A 23,653-nucleotide genomic window follows, 5' to 3' on the forward strand; every position below is an offset into this window, starting at 1 on the left:
CTGACAGCAGGTCCAAAGGCAGGTAAGGCCCACTGGTCTGTGCAGGATCTGTCTGGGAGCAACTACAGCTGCTTCCTGAGAGACCTCAGTGGCTGAGGTACAGCCCTATCCAAAGAGCTGAGATGTTGCCATTTCAGATTTAGATATCAGATACTCACCAACCCATCAGGTGGGCACATTCCAAGTGGCTTGCAGGCTGTGTTTTTCTCCTTTCATGCTAACTTGTAGTGCGTTAAGGAGTAGGTCTATGTAACAGGGAGCAGCCACATATCTTTTGGACCAAGCAGGAACAGATGAAGGCTTCCTGTTTTGCCAGAAATTAATCCTGGGATTTCCTTATTCCTTGGCAATATTTCTTTTTGGAAATCTGTGAGATTTAATAGTCGTGGCACTTCAGTTATCCACAACTTCATTGAAGTTCTCACTTACTGGGAGAGAAGCAGACTACGAATGAAAAATATTATATGGACCAGTGGACCTATTAATTGTCCTCCTGGTCCTGTTAATTTCTTAACGTTAATCTCCTACACATAACTAATTTTTATTTTTATGGCTTTTTTCAACCTGCTAGAATTCTGTCCTTTTTCTTTGCTTCACAGCAAGCCAAGTGATTTGAAAAATTAGATCTGTGCATTTGCAATTTCACAGTACTTTCTAAATGCTTTCACTCAAATGGGCTGTCTTTCCAGTTCTTCATGCTCAATAAGCTTAGCATTAGTGAAAACTGTCCTCTTGCTCTCTTATTTTAGGTGTAGTAGTCGTGAGTTTGACTCTGAACAAACTCGTGGGAATGCTTAGGGGTAGACCGTAGTCCTGAATTATGAATGGCACAGGGACAAAAATGGTTACGACCTGCAGTCATTCTAGGAGGCATTAGACCCATGACACTGATGTCTTTTTGTCTCCTTATTCTGAGTCAAGACAGTGCGGGTCTTTGCTGCCTAAGTGCAAGACAGTGTGTTGAACTTCCTGCTGATAGTAGCTTAATTAAAATCCTGGCTCTGTTTGGGTATCTCAGGTGGTCTTTCTGACCCCGCAGATTAGGTTTTCTTCCCTCTGTCAGGCTCAGGAAAGGTTTCTACTTATCACATGGTGAAAATGCAGGTGCTGCCTGGAGAGCCCTGAGCCAGTCAGATTTCCATGTGGGAGTTAGTGGGGAGTGCACCGAGACCTGGCTGCAGGATTTCCATTCGCTACTGGACTCTTTTGTGGGGCTGGGACAAAACCTGGTTTGTGGAGCAGCTGAGAAGTCCTGATTACAAAGAACCACAAAGCACTATTTCATGGGAAGCCATACTCAGAAGATTTGGTTGAGTTGCTCCTCACTGGGCTCCTCTTTATTCTCAGCACAGCCATCCTACTCTTGCAGTGGGTTTGTTCTGGCTCTAACAGCCCCCTACTGACTATTCAGGACCTTGATGACTGGATAACAGGAGGCTGCTTGCACCCAAGGGTACATCTGGCTCTGGGATGTTTCAAAAAAACTTCCAGAAAGCCCACTTGCATTCTGGTAGAAAGAAGGATGTCTTGGGGACCTTGTATTCCAGCTTAGGCACCTCACTGATTTCTCTCTAGCAGAAACAATTGTGTCTTCCTGCTGGGTGTGGAACTCATCATGTGGCCTGGACCCATTCCCAACAAACTCAGATTTGTAGGAGGGGCACACAGAGTTATTGGTATTCCTGAGAATGCTGTTTGTGTCTTAGGGTGGATGTAACTTGCATGTCTAATTTGGTTTTGGATATTGGATTAAAATTCATCTTTTGCTCTGAAAAAGGTGGATGATTTCCCTTGTTCAGCTGAGTTGGACAAAGATGGATGTGAGCACCATTTCCCTAAAGCTTCTGTTTCCCATTCCTCTGCCTTGCTAAAAAAGTACAAATACAGTTTTCATCCTTTCTTTTTGAAAAGTAAATTACGGCACTATCCTACATGAAAATCTGTAGTTAGGATGTGTTCCTTGTATTGGTTTTTATTATGTAAACCCTCTTTTCTCCTGTTTCAGCTACATTTCCCCACTCTCCTTAAGCTCAACAATCTGCTCAGTTGCAAATACTCCAAACTCTAAAACCATCTCTTGTGCTGGTGTTCCTTTTTCAGAACCTCAGCTCCAAAGTTTGTCACAATTTAACTATGCCACCCTAACACGTGGTAAAGTGCCCTTCATTCTTCAGTGCTGCATTATGATGGGACAGCATATCACAATACTTTAGTAAGAAGCAACTGAAACAAGCTTAAAACTGCAGGAAAAAATTGTAAGTGATTACAGAAGGAGGAGCTGGAGCTCATATTCGTGCAGTTTAATTGGCAAAAAAAAAAAAAATTCTATATTTAACTGGGATGGTCTCTGTATTTTTCTGTGGTAAACATTCATGAGTTTTTTTTTCCAACAGTCAAGAGCCTTACTGTGCCTTTGGAGGGAAAAGCACTCCCAAATCTCTACCACTGACATGCAGGGATTTCTTCTCTCTGCTTAGCTCACAGTGAAAGGTCAGCCAGCGAGTCTAAAGGTGATTTTGAGGGTGTTTGATGATATATATAAATATATATTTCCCCCTGCCTCTGGATGCCTTGTTCAAAGGAACTTTATCTTGCAGCAGTTTGAGTTGAATATTGGCCTTATTTAAAGAAAGGGCAAGAGCTACCCCGATGATGCATGACAAAGCAGGAACAGCATGACAATATTTAATGGGCTGCAACTCCCAGGCCTGGGCAGAGATTGAGCCAATTATCTTTCAGTCTGCAGAGTTTGTGTTACACCTGCACTGTGCTCATTAGCAGCACAGGAGAGCTTGGGATTGGTAACAGTGTCAAACACCATCCTGGGCTCTTCTGTGGGGGATTTTTCGGGGTTGTTGTTTCCCCCAGGGGCTGTGTTAGTGAGCAGGGCTCAGCCAGGGGCACAGGAGGGTGCTGAGGTCAGACACGTCTTTCAGCTTAGCACTGGCCAAAGTTAAGTCAGAGCTTAACTTAAGGGGACTTAATAATTTGAGCTGCTCTTTGGGCTGGATTGAGTTATGGCCTTATGTGGAATTCCCTGTAAAGCTTCCTGGATTCCTGCTTTGCACAGGAATGTCTGGCCAAGAGAGAGCTCTTCAAAGCTGCAGTAGTTTTGTGACCTCTTTAAATGTTTCATTGCTTGATGACTAAGCTTGGCAGGTCTCAGACACTGAGTTGGGGCTTTGTTCTCCTGACAAGCTTCCCCTCCATAATGAGCTCTTATTGTGCCTTTGGAGAGGCAGAGCTGCGTGAGGTGGGCAGAAGAGGATCAGCTGCAACAGCCATTATTCTCACAAAGGGCAAAGCAAGCAGAGTATTTCCCCAGAGTGCTGGCAGAGGCTCCTGTTTGCTAATGGCAATGATACCTGGTCTGCAATTTCAGACTCTCCTCCCCTCACTGTCCTGCAGCAGCCAAGTTGTGTGAAGAAGAAATTTCAGCCGCGGCTGAGCTTGATGTGTTTATAGCAGTTGCCTCTGTCTGAGCAGTGCTAAAAGAGGAGAGCAGTCTGGAAGCACAACTAATAACTATGAGGTGCCACCTACAATCAATAGCTTTCAACAAAATTGGCCAAGCAACTAAAATCTGACTGGATTGGCTGTAATGTGTTCTGTGGAAGAGTACACTGAGGGAAAGTGAGATGCATACCCAGATTTTGGAAGTGCAGGTGGTTCCCAGGTAGGAAGCAGGTAGCTTTTCCCATAAAAGCACAGCCACGTCAAGCTCCCGTGTTTAATACACTAGAGAGAGTCTTCTGACATGTCTTTTATAGCAAAAGGATAAGCCAAAAATACATTTCTTGGTTATATGACTGCAATGAAAGATTAAAGCTGAAATTTCTGGGTCTTGCAAATGGTACCAAAGTGCATCTCGAAACAGTTTAACAGGGACTGTGGTTTATTGAACTGAACATTCTGCTCTGAACATCCCTGACTCCTCAGCCCCAGCGCAGCAGCTTGTAATTCAGTATCCATCTGTCTGGGATGCAATTCTTACTTGAAGCTTTGTGCTTTTAGCTGAAATTACATATTAATAAGAAAGTGGGAGGGAAAGCTACCCAGCTAATATGCTTGGTTAGTTGAGAATCAAGTCACATTTTATTTACTTAAACCCATCTGTGCTTGTTTTGCCAGTAATAGATTTGGTCTGCGGCCTGTGGACTATGCAGGGAGCGAGGAGATGAAATCTGTGCTAATGTTACCAGTGAAGAATGAATCATTTTCACTTAACCAGCCCTCTGAGGTAAACGTCTGTGTGGGTTTGTTTTTGTGTTTTGCTTTTTAACAGAACAACAAGCCATGAGTTCTTCCTTTAAATACTGAAGGCTTGGTTGTAAGTACAGTCCATCACCTGCTTTGCAGGGAGATTTAAAATAGGCTGGGAAGCTGTCTTGGACGGTATTTCTAGGATGTATGTGGAACACTGACAAGCTATGAAGTTCTGTGTTACAGCTTTATCTGGGAAGACAAAAGATGTTTCTTGTAATGTGGTTTTATTATAGGTGAACGAGCCTGTGTTGTTCCTCAAGTATCACAGCTTGAACTTTGCTATTGATGTTGTTTTTCTGCATATCTAAATTTGTTCTGCTTTCCAAACTGTCTGCAAGCAGCCAGCAGTCTTTGTTCCAGGTGCTTTTTGTGTGCCTTTAGAAGGCTGTTCCGCTATCATCCTTTGTCCAACAATGAAAATACCAGCTCAGCAGTAGAAAATAGCTTTTGGGAGATTGTTTGGGGGGTTTTTGTTTTTCTCCTGCTTTGGACAAAGACTTCTCAGGATTTGTAACCAGAATCAGGTACTCAGACCTAACAAGTTACTGCATTATGAAATGTTTTGTGCTTCCTAATGAATGAGGATTAAGCTGCCTTGGCTGGTAGAAGCAGCCCATATCTGTTCCAGCCTATCCAGCCTGCAATGATCCCTGCTCATTGAGGTCACAAGGTACCCAGTGGGCAAAAGAAAACTGTTGCAGCTAAGGCAGGGCTAATGTGGAGCTTTTTTCCTGTGGAGCTGATTTGTTACTTGGAGATTTACCCATGGACCCTGTCCACTAAGCTTGCCAGGAATTTGTTTCAAAATGCTTATTCCTGAAAAAGAAAGCTGTCCAGTAAGTAAGTTTTATTCCTTATGTTCCCAAATATTCAGCTTATTGCAGAATTTTCTGTTCATGCAGGCACTGAGCTCTAGCCAGCCAAGAAATGGACCCCTTGGTATACTGGGGAGCAATCTTAGTGCGGAGCAGCAGAAATTGCTGAACAAATTAGCAACAGTGCTGAAGGCCCAGAGGTGCACTGAATTTAACAGCAGAGGTATGGAGCCTTGTTGAAATGTCTCTGTCCAAGTATAAGTAACGCCAGTTGTGCACTTTATCGTTTAAGATACTCCCTGCAGCAGGGGTTTTTTTATTGCTCCTGGGAAGTGCAGCTCCTGACATCCCTGAGTTGTAGCTGTAGTGGAGTGATAGTGTGTTTTGCATGTATATAAACACATATAAAGCTTGTCTGCCTATCAAGGCAGGAAGTTTCTGGGGGAGCCACAGTTTGGCAGTTTATTGTCTGTTATTTAAAATCCCAAAGTCTCCTCAGAGACCTCTTCTCTTTACACCTCTTTTACCAACTTTAAGGTCTCTGCTTGTGTGAGGCATCCTGTAAAGTTTTTACTCTCCAGAAGTGAGCCTTGGGCAGATGGTGCCTTGAGAAAAGAGCATGGCATTGACTGAAAGTTTACATATCTTCTCACATGCTCCCTTCCTTCAGATTTTTGTTCTTCATTAAGATTGGTGAACGCAAATTATGGGGTTTGGTGGAGTTCTTTTCCCCTCTTTGAGGACAGGAATGTTATCTTAATCCCTCCCGTTAGCTTTTCTTCAGAGTCCTTGTGAACAAAATGCTAAGGTAATTTTCCCCTACCATCTTTCACTTCTCTGGATTACTACTCTGGAATTCTGAGTGGAGTTCTGTTAGCTTTGTGTTAAAGCAGCGAGATCCCATAGTAAGATTCCTGTCAGAGTTAAATATACCTCTAAAAGGATTGGAAAAAAAATGCTATCCTATAAACTGGAGCCTCATCTGAAGATTTAAGTGTTAGTGTAGAACTCTGCAGCCATGAGTTCCTTTTTTCACAGCAAGCATATGTTGAAACCCAAAAAATATCTAATAGCTCTTCTACTAACTCAGATCATAGTCTCAAAAATCACTTCCTTGTGCTGGAAAGAGTGGCTGATAAATTATTATAGTCTGTTTATTCTTTAAACAATGATTGGTTGCCTTTCAGTCAAGCATGGTTCTGATTTTCCTGTGCCTTTGTTTTTACGGATGTAATCTTTCTCCTAGTAACTCATCTTGTTATCCCCAATGTTCCAATGCCAACTACTGTCAAATGCATGATGGCTGTTCTGACTGGATGTTGGGTCCTCAAGTTTGAATGTAAGTATTAAATGTGTGGGACTCCTTGGGGGTTTTAACCAGAAATTGTAGATGGGATTCCAGAGAAACTTTGATTTTTTCAACAACTGCCCTAATGTCAATGCTCTATTGACACAAAGTGCAAGGGATTGTTCTCAAATCTCATGAATGTCTAGGAATTTAGTTGAATATATTTAAAGAAATATAACTGTTACTTCCTGGGTAAATGAGTGCATTTCATCTTTGGGTGTGTTGGATAGGTCATAGCCTAAGTGTCAGTAGGGAGTGAATTTTTTCATTGCTGCAGTAAGACTGATTTGGAAGATTATGGAAGATACCCTGGGAGAGAAGGAAGGATTTTATTGGATTCTAGGATTTGTTATGAGCAGTTTGCATTGAAATTGAGGGGAGACTTTCGCTTGCTTGGGATATGTGCTCAAGGCCTGTGGGAAGTGAGCTTATGTTTACATGCAAACTCAGATCGATTGAAGGCTGTAACTTCTAACCCAAGTTAGCATGCAAGTCATGTTTCATGCAGTCTGTAATTCATGTTTATACAGTGCATGCTTTTTTATACAGCTGTTCCATGGACTTAGACTCTAAATTTTGAGGTTTTAATTTATTTTTTTCTGATCTATTTCTTAGTATCTGCTTTCACAGTAGTTGCAAACCCCATCTTCTTCCCCTTGACCTTTATGGCTAAGTCCCTTTAGCTAATAAGTACACTACAAATGAGTTAATTACCCATGGAAAACTTAGAGGCAGATTTCATTCCAGTTTTCTACTGTGTGACTAAACATCAGAACATGAGGATTCTTTCATGGTCTGGATTTTCCTAATGTTTATGAAGACACTTTGCAAAGCCTCAGAAGCTGCAAACTAAAGCACAGCATCAGGCTGAACACTGGACTCAGGGTGTTGTTCATTTGGGTTCCAGACAGTTTGTTCTATGCTTTTGCTTTTTTTCTTTTTTTTTTTTTAAAAAAAAAAAAACTGAAGACCCTGTTTTCTGTGGTGAATCCTTTGGCAGATTCTTGGCTTCACTCAGCCCAGAAGGTTTGCATACATTCTATCCCATGTGCTTCCTTTGTTTCATTTCATCTTCCTGCTAGTCAGATGCTTAGAAAACTTCTGAGTGGTAGGGAGAGATTTCATTAGTGAGACCGGAATTTAAATCTTCATGGAAGAGCTTTCATATTCAGAAGTGATTAGAAAAGAAAAAAAAATAAAAAAATTAAATGAAATAGTCCAGGGGTTATTCAGAGAATATTTTTATGGGTTTTTTTTTTTTTCTACAGTTGAGTTTTATTTTATGTTGTTGGTACTGATTAGTACAATCCTGGCTGCTAATGCTCCCAGCTTAGTAAGCAACATACTACTTAAAAGCGAGTGATTCTCCTCCCTAGTGGGAAATGTTAGCAATAACTCATGGGGTCTGATGCAGCTAAGTGCCTATAATGAACAGCACCACTCCATCTGTTCCCACCAGTCTGTTATCAGTCTTCTTCAGAGTCATTACAAGTTAAAGATTGTTATAACAAATAATGGGACTCCTGCTGATGGAACATTTGTCTAGGAAAAAGAGGCCCTTGCTTTTCTTTTTAATTTCCATTTATCGCGGCTTTTGGACTTCTGTTTGGATAAGTTTCCTTAACTGTGATGCAAATAAACTTCCAAAACTATATATACATGTTCTGGTTATATAATAAATTTCAGAAGTTGTTTACGGTTCACTGTTCTAAACCATTCCCTTAAAGTGAATTCATGTTGAAAAAAATTCCCTAAAATATTTGAGAAAACAAAGCTCGGTGAGGCACTTAATGAAATGCTGACTATGCATAAGGGAGTGTTTGAATTGTTTTTACTACAAGGTAAGCTGCATTTGACTGTTATCCCTAAAGTTGTATTTATAGCCTACACATTATACCACTTCTTAAAAAAACATCACAAGCTTGCAAAAACAGTATTTCATTTGAGAGTCTCTGCTGTTAACTCTTGTGGTACAGCAGGCTGTGAATCTTTCTCTCATAAAAAGCAGTTTCCTTCTCTTGGGTGATTCTGTGATACTCCTGTTCCCATGTGTCTGTACACACACATCCAGCATCCATTCGTATTGGTAGAGAGGGAATGTGGAATTTTCCTGCTGAGTTTTGGAGAGCCGAGACTGAAACACGCGTCCTCAGTTTTGGGGTTCCCATTTTGTCTTCAGGTTGGAGATTGGGATGCAAGGATGTCACCACTGAGCAATATTAGATCTCCCCAGAAGAAAAATTTTGTGTTACCCGTTGCTTTCCCACCTTTTCTGTATACAACACCCTGTCAGCAGTACGTGCACTTGCAAGGCAGCACAGAATTGAATTGAGGCGGTGTTGCCACTGTGCTCCTTGCCCTTGGCCATATCTTTCACTGGTTTCATTTTATTGCCTTTATTATTTCTGGGATGGTAATAGGGCACCAAGTGGCGAGTCATTATCCTTCTGCAAGTGGGCTGAGACAAAGATTCAAGTATCACTGTATTTCCTCTAAGCTTTATGTGGAGCATAGAACAGTGTAATTAAAACCAGCAGAAGTCTTTAATAGCTTTTCAACTTGTTTTTTTCCCTTAAAGTTATTGTCATCTGTTAAAGCAGGGAATGAAAAATGATCTCAGTAATGATATGCATTGAAACAAGCTCGTGTCAGTCCTGGCAGTGAAGTGTCTGGCAGAATTCTAAGCATCTGATTGCTCATTCCTTCCTCTGCTTTGCTTACCTGGAGCAGCAGCAATGATTCAGCTCTGATCATTATATGGAGGCAGAAAAAAACTGCTTTTCCTGTAAGGACTCACAACAACAGGGAGTTGACTGGAAGAGCTAGGGGACTGCATGACTGACATACCAAGGTGAAAACATAGTTCTGAATTTTGTATGCCCACCCTTGTTTGGGCTGTTAAAGCAGAGGAGTGCCAAGCTGCTTGAGCTGACTGCTCCTCAGGCTGGGCTGTCTCTCTTTCATGCATTAACATCTTTTAGGTAACTGGCTGATTCTCAGCAAAGCCCTCCCGCCTTGAAACACCCCAAACTTTTGATCACTGGAGTTTCATGCTCTTTTCCCACTTGGAAACTTATTTCAGCTGCCTCCTACAAAAGGACTCTGAGAGGCTTTAGAACTCTCCGGAGTGCAGCTTCTGGTTGTACTGGGTGTGCAGCTGAGGGCAGTGCTTCAAACCAGCAGGGGCTGAACTTGTGCACTGCCAGAGTGTCTGCAGCTGCTGGAAAGGAGCTCAGATTTACTCTGTGCAGCTGCTGGGGTTTGCAGAGGAGAAAATGGGCGTGAGAATATCTTCAGCGCGGTGTCTGCAGAGATTGGAAGTGGGCTGGTTTGAAATAAGGTCTAGAAGAAAAAGAAACCCTTGGTGTTTCCGAAGCTCCCTCTGGTCTGTGTCATTCAGGCACTCAGTTTTCCACATTTGTGGAGTCCTTTGTTCTAGCTCACTTCTGGTTTGAAGCAAACATTGCATTAAGGAAGCCCTTTGTAAGGAAGAAGATGGGAAATACAACGTCACCCATTAAAAAGCCTGTGATGGGATGCAGAGGATGAGCACTCCCGGGGGAATTTAACCCTCCAGTCACTTTGATCACTCTAGAAGACAGCTATGGCCAGCAGTGTCCTTTTCCAAAGAAGATAGGACACCTGGGGCTCCAACAAAGGAATCATTTTCAAATCACATGTTCCCAGCTTTTGGAAATGTTTCAGGACTTCCTAAGCATCTGTTCCATCCTGTTCAATCAATACCACGTGGATTAACTGGTAAACCACCATTTTTCAACAGATGCACTTCAGTCTCTGCAGATCTTGTGTCATTTGCATGTGATGAGAAAAGACAGTGCTCTTGTGTCACCAGTGAGCTCTCTACCTCACTCCATGGAAATCTCTGTGTCTGAAGTCACTTTATAAGCACATCAGAGACTGTAAAAATTCTTTGCTGTAGCAGAGGCCGATAATGCTGTTTATGAAAACAAACTGAAGCCAGCCATGCCAAATTCCCCTAAAGCTTTCTCTCAGTCTAGATTTCTTCCTTTTCTAGGAGGAAAAAAAAAAATTCCCACCGGGCTTTACTCAAACTGCATGTAAGTTTTAAAACCCAGTGCAGCTGAGCTAAGGAAGTATCAGTTGCAGGTTCTACTAGATCTTGGACGTGTAGTATTTCATCTTCTTTGTTGCCATCATGTATTCCTAAATTACTTTTAGCCATTCTAAGAGATTTTTGGGACTAACCCCTGCTCTCTGCTTTATTAATGCAAATCCAACAAAACTCCACTAAGGCTAATTGAGTTACTGAGAGATACCCCTGGGTATCTGTGGGTGATTACAACTTGTTCTTGGCAACCAGGTTTGGTTTTTTTTTGTACTTCATCCTCTTCAAATTGTTTTTGCTGATGCAGTTAGTTTCATTACAAACCAATAAGACTTACATGAATAAGGATTAGAGGGCTCTGATCTTAAATTTTGCAAATGATGATTTCTTTTATTTCTAGTCCTAGCAGCTGCACTTGTATCAAAGGTCGATTAGAGTGGATAACCTGCTTGCCCCTTAGATCTCAAAGGTGAGAAGGCAGGGGCAGCTGCTCAGTGAGGTAATCAGGATCACTGTAAGTAGTGATGCTTTACTGGTCTTGTTAATCAGGGGGAAAAAAATGAGCAGTGCTCTGCTTGCCAAATGTGGTGGCACCAAGCTAAATGCGGATGCATTAAGCGAAAACTTTTCTGCCATGTTTTCCAGGGACTTTAGTGCGGGCTTGGGTTTTGCTAAAACTTGGTGCACACGACCTTGTTTATACCTTAAACTTGCAGGTTTGAATCAGCTCTTTAAGAGGCTCTGGAGCTTGTGGTGTTCTGTATTTCTAGGGCAGAACTCTGCGTGGCCCCTGTTCCCATAGGATCTGGCCCCACAGTGGTGGTGTGGCAGGCCAGCTTTATCCACCAGTGCTTGCACACTGACCTTGGCACTGCAGGGAGAATCGAAATGCCACTTGCCTTCATCCAAGTCTTTCCCTTTCAGGGCTGCTGAGATTAAACTGAAGGGCCGTTAACACGTTGTTGTAATCACCACCCTCTTCTTCTCTCCAAGGGAGAGAACACTGGCAAACCTGAACAGCCTCAAACTTAGATGGTCCACAGCTCTTATTGGCAGTAGTATTAAGGAATCAATCCAGGTTGGCTGAGACCCTGTGCAAGTTGGATGGTCTTATGTTAGAACAGAACATTTTTAGTTCTGTTTAGATTTTTAGTCAGGCTTGCTGGTCAAGAATGCAGAGACTGTGAATGTGTGGAGGAAAACAACGCAACAGTGATCTCTGCCTCCTCCTAAAATTATAGATGTCTTCTCAAAAGTAAGTTTAGGTTCCCTTCCATTTTCAGAAACCTTCTTTAGGGCTGTCCTTGTCCTTCTGAGGTTCAGTCCTGTTCTGAACATTTTTTTTGCATAAGTACTTAAGGTGTCCATCTCAGTTTCCGATAGCAATTCTTTTTTTCAGTCCATTCACTTGACCAGTGCCTTGGCATCATGTTCTCACTGGTGGCTTTTCAGTATAGTGCTAAATAAATGAGAGTTTGAGCTCAGGAGTTTTGGGAGTCAATTAAACATGGCTCCCCTTTGAAATCAGAGCGGGATTTTTTTGACTTAACTGATGTAAGGTCAAAAGAGCTTCTGGAAAAGTTCATGTAAAAGCAGCAGACTGATATACCTGTGAGTAAAGTACGGAGTTTTATTTCCTTTTATATGTCCTCTTAATCAGGATGACACTGAGTTGGATGAAGGACATTAAAAGGGAACTGCCTTGTTATCCAGCCACTTTTACACATTAGCAGCTTTAAAATTAATAATGCTTCTGAAGGAAAAGACCTGGGCTATACTGAAGGGACTCAGCACTCAGTTTTCACAGAAAATAAAATCCCTAGCAGTAAAGAAAAATCAGGTTGGAAGGGCCTGCAGTAACCTTCTGTTTGCATCCCTACTCTCAAGGGTGAAATGGGGATATTATTGTTTTTAGCACAAGATCATCTTGTGGCGGTTGTACCATCTCCTGGAAGAATGGTAAAACTTGTACATTCCTGCTGCTTCCAAATGACACCATAACACAACCAGAGCTGAATGTGCTGTCTTTGAGAACCTCACTTGGGCTATTGCATCCGTCAGGATTCCCTGCACCTGAAAATGATAATGGAGATGTAGAGATCTAGAAGCAAGTGGTGGCTTGACACTAAGTTTTGTGTGGAGAGTGGGGGAAAAGAACAGGAAAACAACCTTTTTTTAGGCAAATGAATATTGAATTAGGTAGAAAAACAGCTTGAGCCCACTGTCATTTTATCTCAAATATGAGAACCAGGGACGTTTCCCTTTTGTTTCTTTTTTTTTTGTTCTGATATTTGACTTCTTTAATGCAACCTCTGTAGCATGCAGGAGTCATTGAAGAGAAAGGAGCCACTTGGCTTCAAATCAGTCTGAAGAAAATCTGCAGTTACAGGCCATACTGGTCTCCATCACTTACATTATTTTGCTTTCCTTCTTCTAGTCAGGAATTCTTCCTCCATGGATAGATAATCCTTGACTGTTCCCCTCAGTGGTGTAGGACCCTCCTCAAACACCCATGTGTCAGAGCAAGTTCTCCTAGATCTTGTATGAAATATATGTTCGTTAATTGAAAATGTACTATTTTTCCATCACCAAAAAAACCCAGAGGATCTGTTGCTCCAAGAAGGTAGGTGTGTGTGTGTGTAGGTCTGTCACCTCTTAAAATATTTATATTGAAGGAAGATACCTGGCCGCTGAGGATTTATGCTCTTGGCTTTTTATGCTGCGTGGAAAACACAGCTTTCATGTCATGAACCTGTTAAGACACAGATCTGGCCTGTTTCTAGCTGGGAAAGAAGAGTTGAAATTCATGAGAACGTTGATCATGCAGACACTGGGCTGTTTGCATGTTTCCAGTCTCTCCAGGAAACAGAGGTCTGCCTTGTGTTTGTGGTGGGCACAGTGAGAACAGCACACAGGTGGGGGAGTCTCTCTTGGCCCTCTTGGAGGGTTGTAATTACATGTGACAGGGAACTCAGGCTCCTCGGAGGAGCTGACAGTGTGAGGTGGACTGACGTACGTGTGCAGGACAGACCTCACTGATTCTGCATTCTGTGGCACCACACTAACATTAGTCACTTCCCTGGCTTCATTTTTTTTTTTTTTTTCAGGCAAGCAGCACTTCAAAAAAGACATTGTAGTCTTTTGTGTTCATTCAATCTTTTATTACTTTTGTATCGCATTTGCTTCATTTACTGACGCCGGCACTGGATGCTCAGTTTGTGATGTACTTACTGTATAAAAACCTCATCTCTGTAGTGAAAGTCCTTGAAATCAAGCTTTTGATGGTAGATTGAAATAAAACATGCTCTTAATGAACGGACAGTTCGATTCTTAAGATTGGATGAGACCTCTTCCTTTATGGCAAGGGGCACCCATTAATATCTGCATTTCCTTTGAGGGAAAGAATAGCAGTGTAAGTTAGAGGCACATTGACACAGGAAGTCCAGTTGAATTGTGGTGATTTAAAATAAATAAAATGTGAAATAGCTTTTAGATTTATTTTTGAGTTATGAGTACTGAAATTAAGTTATCAGTATTCATTGCTGTTATCAATAATGAATATGTAAGTTGCCTTTCTGGAAAATCCATGACTAGGTTTGCCCTTATAGTTCATGTTAATTTTCCTTGAAGGAATGAACTAGTGCAAATAATCAATCTGCTACTTGCACAGGGAGGGAGATATTTGCTACAGTATTCAGCCAGTTGTAATTTTCTGTAGGGGTTTATCTTTTTTGATGAAGGCATATTGAAGGACTTCTACTACCTAAAATGTGAATTCCCATTGCATTTTGTGAGTTTGTATGAACTGACAGCAAATTACTGCGAATTTCTTTCTAGATCTCTCCAGATCAGATGTTCCTATCCATTGGCTACTTACTGCCGTGGCATCCAAGTGCCTCTGTCAGTGATATTTCCTTTCATAGCCTTGGGCTTTCTTCCTTTTCAGGGTCAACCCCCCACAGTTCTCTTTTGATTTCGATCAGTTTATCGTTTTTATATACTGTGGGGTTCCTATCTTCCCTGTGCAAGTAAGTTGCCTGAGTTAGAATCAGGGTGCAATAAAAGTTACAGCCTCGGCCACGTTGTAAATCCTCCCCGGAACCCTTTTCAAAATCAGCTTCGCAAACTTTTTTCCTGGGTAATTCTTATTAATGACTGCAATGTACATGCAGGCAAAACGTTCCATCCTTGAGTGGGTGACCACAGCAATTCCTCTCCCCGGAGTGAGGTCAGGCAGTCCATTTTATGGACGTTAGCAATGCATTACCATCAGTGCTTTCTCCACTGGAAAAAATATCCGGCCTTAAAACAAGGTAAAAACATGTTGACTCTAAAAGACAATCTCATTATGCAGGCAGTGCTAACAGAAACGAATGCCACTGTTAAACCCCAGCATAAATCTCCAGTTCGTGCTGATCCTGGAGACCTTGAAATCCCATCTGATTTGTTCTTTGAGGCTGTAGCTGCTCAGAAGCAGCTTTGTGCTTGCCTTGTAATTGCTCTTTATCAGGCAATTGTGTCCATTTCATAACTGCCGTGTTGGCTCCGCACGCGGGCTTTGAGCTTCCCAGCCATCAGCAGTTTGACATTTGACATTAAGTGGTTGACCTTCAGAGGGTAAGAGTTAGAGCTAATAATTCCTGGTGTTTATAGCACTGATTTTAGTGCCCTACCACTTCTTGCATCTTCAGGCACTGTTGTAAATTTTTTCGGGTTTTAAAAGCAAATTGCTAAAGCCCACAAGCTTTGGTGCGGTGTGAATGGGATGTCTCGCACTGTAATAATTTCATCCTAGCACAGCTCCTCAGTCCCTAAAATGACGTGCAAGCCTCTCTTAAAGCCTGTGGTGTCCTAATTTTTGCCTCCCTTCCTGTGGTTTTGTAGGGGTACAAGCCTGTCTGCAGAGCTCAGTTCGGGAACAAGAAGAGAAGTATGAAGTCCAAGGTGGCCCGCGGCGAGGGCGGCTCAACCGGGAGCAGCTGGTGGGTTTTACTGCTCCACACAGCCTGGATTAATGACCTGGGGCTGGGCAGCTCTGCCCTTTGCCACACGCAGAGGTGCAGGAGATGTAAAACTTTAATGTGGTCTTGTGCAGAAAATTTGATTATGTGCAAGGTGATCCAAAGAGCCACGAACACCCATAAAGCTGTCGTTTTTCTCCATTAGCGGAGATGTTGCTGTAACCTTGTCAGGGGAAGGCTGCATTGCACCCTCTGTATCACACCTGGTGGGACAGGAAGTGATGTGCTTCGGCCTTCTCTGCTCAGCCTTACAACGTAGCTCTGAAAGAAAAATGGTTTTATTACTATTTGTTTCCGTTTAGGGCCTTTTTCACATTTAACTGGGTTCATTCCTGGTTACTTGCTGGATTACACTGGAGAATTTATTCACTGCATTGTAACAGTAGCTGTAAATATTCCTAACTCATAGTTCAAACCCTGTTGTGCTGGAAAGTGTTTAAACAGAAGCAAGAATTTACCGCATAAACAAGCTTTTCTTGGTTGCACGCTTACCCTGAGAACCTTGTGTGTTAAGTTACTGTTCCAGTTTCCAGTGGTGGTTTTTTAAATTGTATGCTCTGATTTTTCCTTTCCACTTTTTTCTTCTCTGTTCACTTGTCAAGTCCTGCGTTCACGCTCGTTTCTTCTTCTTCCACGCAGCTGCCGAAGTTGTTTGATGGATGCTACTTCTATTTTTTGGGACCTTTCAAACAGCACCAGAAGAGTGATCTGTTGGAGCTGGTGAAAGCAGCAGGTGGCCAGATCCTGGTGAGGCAGCCCAAACCTGACAGTGACGTGACCCAGACCATCAACACGGTGGCCTACCATGCCGATCCCACCTCTGACCAGAGGCTCTGCACTCAATACGTCATCTACGACGTGGCTTCCAAATTCCAGCCGGAGAAAATCCGGCAGGGCAAGGTGTGGATGGCCCCCTCCAGCTGGCTCATAGGCTGTGTGATGTCATTTCAGCTCCGGCCTGTGAAGTGAATGGTAAATAGCAGCAGCCCCAGAGCAAGGCTTTCAAATGGGCTCCATCTCTGGCAGACTGCTCTGAAGCTGTGATTTCTGTTTTGGATTCAGGAGAGCTTTGAGCATTTAAGTGAGTTTTGCTAAGGTGGTTGATATGCTGGAATAAATGGATGTAGTGTGGAGGGGAAGATTGAAAAGTGAGCCTTGGCTTATTTTAATATGCTTTATTTTTGCATTGAGCTTAATAAATGTTTAATAAATAATCACTGACCTTTTGTAACTGGGATTTTGCAAAATGAAACCTTTTGCTTTCTTGATTTGAACCAGCACTTTGTAGCCAATTCAGTATGACCCCATTTATGTTGTGCTTAACATCCATTGATAAGGATCTGCTGTATTTATCAAGATTTCCCAGGCTAGAATTTGTGTGGACTCCATGCATTTGAACCTGTGCAGACATGTCAGGTGGCATGTGACATTTATTAGAGCTTTTTACACCTGAATTTTGCTGGAAATTGTTGGCATGGGGGACTTAAATAAATGGCCTGAGTTCATCTGGAATCAGACACTTTTGAGAACATTGTATTTAAAAATCTTGGTCTAAAATTTGCTTATCTGTAAAAAAGATTGATGCTTTACTCACTTCTGTCCTCATTCATGCTTGTAAACGTGTAACTAGCATTCAGTTCTGTTTTCTGAAGGCTTTTAAACATTGAGATCCTTATTTAATTACTATAATAAATGTTTTTGTAAATTGGGATGGTTGCTCTCGTGGCTACTTTAAAGGAAAAAAAAAAGTGATCACAAAAGTGCTGTGCTTCAGTTTGTACAGTTATACCTAAACAGGTGGCTGCACTGGATCAATGTTTGATTATTTCATATTTGTTGCAATATTTCTCATAATGGCTCATAAGTTATTGTCAAAATCTTACACCCTCACTCTGCGCTCTTATGTAATGTTTTGTATCTTAGCTTATCAATTTGTAATTGAGAAATCGTGGCTTGGAATAATAGACACTAAGAATGATGGTTGTGGGCTAGTACACAAGTTTTGTGTTGTTTGTAATAATGAAACTTTTTCGCATGCAATAACTTCGGAGCATCTGCTGCATGAGCTTGGCTGCAGAATAAGTGCATATCCTATACCTATCTCAACAGGTAAATGAGAGCACTTTTCTGTGAGCTCAGTACAGCTGTGAAGATGGTGTATCACACCAAGAGCTGCTTTTGCAGAGGAGGAGAGCTGTTTTCTGTAACCATTGCTGCTGGAGCTCCTGTGCCCTGTAGATCGCTTAGAACCATACACAGCAGGTAGAACAGGTACAGTTTTCAACAGCATCTGCTAGATTGGAGTAGCTGGAGTATGTTAATCTTACCACTTATGCTAGACTGAGTCATTGCTCTTCACTAATGCAGGGCTCATTAATAAATGGAGCAGCCCCTGGGATCAATGTGGTTTGGGGTTTTGTGCAGATAAAGGCTGGCAGAGCTTGAGGTACCCAGTCAAATACTGCGTGGGCGTGGGCATTTGTCTTAACAGTTATAGCACATTTTAACTTGGCATTTCATGGCACATCAATATACCTAATGCAGTGTTCCTTGCAGAAGTAGCAGTGAATCTCTGCAAAATTCTTAAGAATGGAGCTTTTCTGCCCTGTACCTGGAAAAAATTCGACCCCTCAGTAATCCTGCTCTATGTCCTAAAGAGACAGCACTCTGGCAGATTTTAAGAGCCGTTGTTCATTGGCAGATGCAAAGAAACTCGGTTAGAAAATTGCTATGAATGCTTAGGGTTTTTTTAAGCCATGCTCTGAACCTCTTCCTTGTTCCCTTGAACACAGTTGTGTTATCAAGCAATATTTCTCTCTGATCACATTAAGAATCACTCCATATCATACTGAGGAGAGACCCTTACCCCAGATAACCTCAGGCCCATCTGCTTCAGGTCTCTGCAGGAATTCAGAGTGTGATCCGCTTATGTAGAGGTAGCCTTGAAGAGCCTCACAGTAGACTTTGATGGCAGATCTACAGCAGGGGCCAAACACCACTGGAGCACTGCAAGTACACAAAGCTTAGAGGTCAGTGACACAGACCCTGCTTGATTTCCTCTTGCTCGTTGTTGAAAGCACAGGGATAGCACTTCGTAAAAGAGCCTTGTAGTAAGCATAAGCATGCATCGGGTCCCTTAGTCCAGTGGCTGGAATTTGGCTCCTGAAAGCAAGGTGTTAAACTCCTGAGGCAAGGTAAGGAGTGTGGTAGGGATCATTTGTCACGGTCTCTTCTAGTCTAAAACCCAGGGTGCACTAAAGGAAAGTACTTGGAGGCAGGCAGAAAATGGAAAAGGTGTTTCAGGAAGTGTGAGAGACTTACGGTCCTGATGGCCATAATAGCCTGGCTTAGTCAGAAGCAGTGAGTAGATGAGTTTATCAGAGAAAATCGATTAAAGGTTAATAAAGAACCTAAGCTGTAACATGAGTTTATGTTAGTGTTCTCCTGCTAACCTGCATGTACTTAATGTGCACTCCTGATTGGGGCAGTTCATAGAAACACAGAATGGTTTGGGTTGGAAGGGACTTTAGAGATAATCTAGTGGTCATTACCTCATGTGAAGAGATAGAAGGCCAAGGCTTGCATTCTGGATTATAGATATTTTTATTGATGCTGTACATCATAGAATGGCTTGGGCTGGATGGGACCCCAAAGCTCATCCCATTGCAGCCCCTGCCATGGGCAGGGACACCTTCCACTGTCCCAGGTTGCTCCAATCCCCAGTGTCTCACCTGCCCTTGGACACTTCCAGAGATCCAGGGGCAGCCACAGCATCTCTGAACACCCTGTGCCAGGGCCTCCCCACCCTCACAGGCAAGTTTTTCCTCAGGTTAATGGTTTTCAAACGTCTTTTCTTGAAACTTATCTGTTTCTCTTAATGAATTAGTTCATCTGGGACACCTGATAACACTTTCAATAGCAGAGTCTGGGTTCAGTGACAACATCAGTTTGAAACCCCTAATAGTCAACAGAAGACATACCACTTTTAGTAAATACTGAGATCTTTTTGAGAGGAGTTTCAATATTTCTGCAAATGGTTCAGGGACACAACAGGCAACCAAGTAGTACCTAACAGCAGTAGCTGCTTTTGCTCTCAAATCAGAGATGGCATCCCTGAGAGGTGCTGTGGCTCTGTTAGCCCAGAGCTCTCTTGTCATGATAACAAGCATGGGAGTGTCCAAAGATGCATCTCTGGTAAAAAAGATGTCAGCAAGTGCTTCACCCAGCTGGCACCTACACAGCCTTTAGGGGAATAAACCCCCTTCTTTCTGCTCTGTCCCAAGCTGTGAGCTGAGGTTGAACCTGACCCAACGTGGTTATCCCTGATCAGCCTGGGCAAGGCTCATTGGAGGAGTGAGGGACTGAAGGGAATTAATTCAAGGAAGGGAATAAATTCTAGGCAGGGGGTTGAAGCTGGTTCTATTTCCTCCATAGGTGCAGAGTCTTAAGACCAAACGTATCCAGGAGCAGTTATTTTGTGTAGCAGTCTTCCAGGAGAGCTGCATCTTGGCTGATGAAATTCCTGCATTCTGCTCAGGACGAAGCTGTCCGCATGGAAGCTGTGGCCTGGTGTAAAACTGCTTGTTGGTGTGGGTTATTTGGGGGAAGCAGATAAACATAGGGATCATCTGATGCCCCTGCCTGTGCTTGCCGTGCTGCTTCCAGCTCCTGGGGGCCAGCTTTGCTGCCAGGGTGGCAGAGGGAAGGCAAACATCAGCTCCTCGCTGCCAGCCCTGCGGTGCTGACAGAGCTGCTGGGCAGGAGCGGTTCTGGCCTGATCTGTTCCTGTCCACTGGCTGAGCTGCCAGCAAAGTCTGGGTAGCAGCATCTTGTTGAGGACGAGTCTGTGAACACACAGAGCTTTTCCTTTTCCCTCCTTAGGCTGTTTTGTACTTGAGTGCTGGAAGATCACCTGGAAATGGGGCAGATGTGATGTCACATTCGTTGGTATTAATCAGTTTGGCCCCGTGTCCTTTTTCTGCCTTCACTCCCACAAGCAGCTTGATGGAAAGGTTGGAATCATTGCTATCTAAGGGGACTGCTTCGTGTTTAAAGAGCCAACAAAGCAGGCTTAAATACCAGCTTAAAAACTACAGCAAGAGGTCTTTGGACAGCTGGGTAGTATTGGCTTGGAAATGGGCAGCAGTGTCTCAATGGAGCAAATGAAGATTCAGTTGTTTTTAATAGCAGTGCAGCATGTTCTATCTTTTCAGACTTGTTTGATTTAAATTAACGGTAGTTTAACTAGTGTTAAATTGCCCTTAAAAGCTAAAGAACATTTTGTGTGTAATCAGATGGAAGAAGGGGAGGAAGATTCCCCACCTTTATTTATTTTTTTTTTTTCCTACGAAGAAGATGCACTTTCTGAGCTTCAATTTAATTCCCGGCAGGAGGTCTGGTCTGATGAAGTAGCAGAGAGCCGTCAGCTCCCGCTGCGTGTGTGAGACCCTGCTGTCATTCCCTGCTCCGAGATGCCGAGGGCCGCGGGGTGGCTGCCACCCAGGGCTCGTCGTGTAGCAGGGGTTGGGATGTCTGGCTCCAGCGGGGGTGGGAAGAGCTCTGCTCCGCGGCTGGGAGGAGTTACGGAGCAGCACCGCCCTACAGTGCCTGCCTGCATGTCCGAGGGAGTTCCAGGGGCAGGGGAGGCTCTTTACCTGCTGAGCACAGCTGGCCAGCGCAGGTCTGGAGTTCCGAGCTCCCCTCGGGCTGGGCCTGCTCAGTCACTGCAGCAGGAGTGGCTCTGCCAGCACAGCAGCGCTGCCGCGGGGGCTGCACCAGGGCAGGGCTTCCCTTCCCGAGCCCCGCAGCAAAACAGGAGCACAGTGACAGCCGGGTTCAAACAGGGGTTGAAATACGGAATGTGATGCACCAGCTAAGGTGGCTGTCTTGCTCAGCTTGCTGGACTGATAAAAATGTACTTATTTCTTCAGCTAGTGTGGGGCTGGGGTAATTTCCTGCTAGTTTAGCAAACTGCTAATTCTCAGAAGAGCCAGGCTCTTTGGTGGGGGGAGCAGGTGGGAGGCTGCCTCTTCTGGAGGCTCAGTTGCAATAGGAAGGCCTCTGAAGTGAGGTTTTGGTTTGCCATACCCAGCAGTGTGATTCCCAATCCCCTGAGGAGGTGGCGTCCCAGTCTCTCTGCAGGGTTTGTGCTGGGTGCTGCTGGCAGCCTGACCACGGAAATGGATTTTCCTGCTCTGCTGGAAGTGTCAGCTTTGAACAGCTGGTGCCAGGAGAAACCCAGATCAGCTGTAGTTTGGGTCTAGCTGGAATTCATGGTCTAGCAAAATTTAATTCTGCAGCATGAAAGATCTGAAGGAGCATTTAAAAAAAAAATGGTGAGCCTTTTAATTGAATTAAATATTAATACGGATAATGCAATCAATGCTTTATTGATTGCATTAGCCACAATAATGTTTAATTCAATAAGTCTGCAGTGCTGGATCTTTTTCTTCCCTTGTGCAGCAAGGGAATGCCATATGCTCTGCCGGGCTGTGTCCCCCAGGCTTGTTTTGGGAGAGCAGGAGATGATAGGGTTGGGAGAGGGCAAAGGAGCCAGGCTGTGCTCGGGGTCCATGTGCCCTCAGGTTGGCTGTGTAAAGCCAGGGTCACTGGCATGGCTGGATTCAAACCAGCTACTCCTGGTGTCACGCATCGTTTCTCAAGCCCTCTTACAGACAGTATTGTTATTAATGCAAATTCTGCCCCTGACCCCGTGTGCTTTGCTGCTGGAGCCCATGCCCGATGCAATGCTTCATTCCTGCTCTCAGCAGTTGGGTCCCAGCAGCTGCATCTGTCAGAACGGGAAGATTTTCTACCCGAAGCTCACTAACTTGCTTCTGAAGAGGTGCCAGGTTCTGGTTTTAAACTCAGCCAAGCTTGAACAATTTTATCTGCGGTTGTAGGCAGAAGGCTTTTATTAAATTAAAGTCACAGTTTTGTTTAACTGCAAAATCGGAGGCAGATGTTTGTTCTCCCCAGCTCAGTCCACCCACAGTACGAGGTTTCTGGCCTCTGGTTCTTTGCTTGCTGGGTACCTGTTGCACAAGCTGTGGTGAAAACATCTGGGAAGACCCTGGAATAAGAATTTGGGATTTTTCCAGTGATGGCTTTTAGTCCCCTCTTATAGTGCTTGATGAAAGCAACCTTGACTCAATAAGGAGAGATGGAGGAACTGCCTACTCAGATTTAGCAGCTGCTGCAGCGTCTGGGGCTCAGAAGCAGCCTGTCCTTACCCAGGCTTGGGTCTTGGGAGCTACAGATGTGGTATCCCAGCCATCAGCAGGACACCTGACTTGCCCAAGGAGCTGCCTGGGTGTTTGTGCCTACCCTGCACCCACCTGAGTGGGACACTCAGGCTTTTACCAGCCTCTGTGGCCACTGAGGAGATTGTCACCAACAGGCAGAGAAAGTGGGGGGAAGAGAAAGGGGTCAGGGTTTGATTTGGTCTTGCTGCATTCCATCTACATTTGTCAAATCCAAGGAAAAGCCCATAACCTTGCTTTTATTTCCTCCTTACAGGGCCCACATGTTTCGGCACGAAGCCTTGTAAGTGTGCAGGGAATCTGGGTGCAGGAAGGACGGGCACAGCGAGCTCAGCTGCACTCAGCTCTCCATCAGGACCAGGGTTGGACACAGTCTTATATTTTCCCTTGGTTCGGAGAGCATGCAGTCAGGTACTTTAAGCAGGATTTGGACTGAAAGACAGGCTGTGAATGCAAAATGCAACAGAAGCTCCCAAATTCACACATAAATGAGTGAGTGATCAGATCAGCAGCAGCTCCTGCTGTGGTTGAGCTGCTGTGGCACACCATGATCCTCAAGCTGGAAGGAGCCACAGTTCCTGAAGGCCAGGCAAGGCACTTGCACTACAGGCATGAGCAGTAATATTTGATCATGGCAGGTAAAGACACCTGAGTGCAGCAGGGAGAGAGGCTCTAACCAGGCCTGGGGATGTGCTGCTTAGTCCCACACATAATTAGTGCACATTAATGTAACTATTTCAGCTGTCTTTGTGTATTGTATATTCACTTCTGGTCTCATTCTTTCCCCTTTCTCTTCACGTCACTGAAAGAAAAGCACTTAAGTCTTACAGTTTCAGAGCAGAACGCACAGCAAG

General features: G+C 43.7%; 1 protein-coding gene across 1 annotated transcript in view; it reads left to right on the forward strand.

The window, feature by feature from the left end:
* The window catches only part of BARD1 (BRCA1 associated RING domain 1), a 38,826-nt gene extending 21,580 nt beyond the window's left edge, over nucleotides 1-17,246 (forward strand). The window contains exons 7-11 of the mRNA XM_066189435.1: nucleotides 4,132-4,240; nucleotides 5,169-5,304; nucleotides 6,328-6,420; nucleotides 15,401-15,498; nucleotides 16,177-17,246. Of these exons, the coding sequence (XP_066045532.1) occupies nucleotides 4,132-4,240; nucleotides 5,169-5,304; nucleotides 6,328-6,420; nucleotides 15,401-15,498; nucleotides 16,177-16,506 (766 nt within the window). The 3' untranslated portion in view covers nucleotides 16,507-17,246. The remainder of the gene's footprint in view (nucleotides 1-4,131; nucleotides 4,241-5,168; nucleotides 5,305-6,327; nucleotides 6,421-15,400; nucleotides 15,499-16,176) is intronic.
* The last annotated feature ends 6,407 nt before the right edge of the window (nucleotides 17,247-23,653 follow it).

Source organism: Chamaea fasciata, unplaced genomic scaffold (genome assembly GCF_029207755.1).
Source record: "Chamaea fasciata isolate MVZ Bird 193981 ecotype frontalis unplaced genomic scaffold, bChaFas1.0.hap1 SCAF_8, whole genome shotgun sequence".
NCBI lineage: Eukaryota > Metazoa > Chordata > Aves > Passeriformes > Sylviidae > Chamaea > Chamaea fasciata.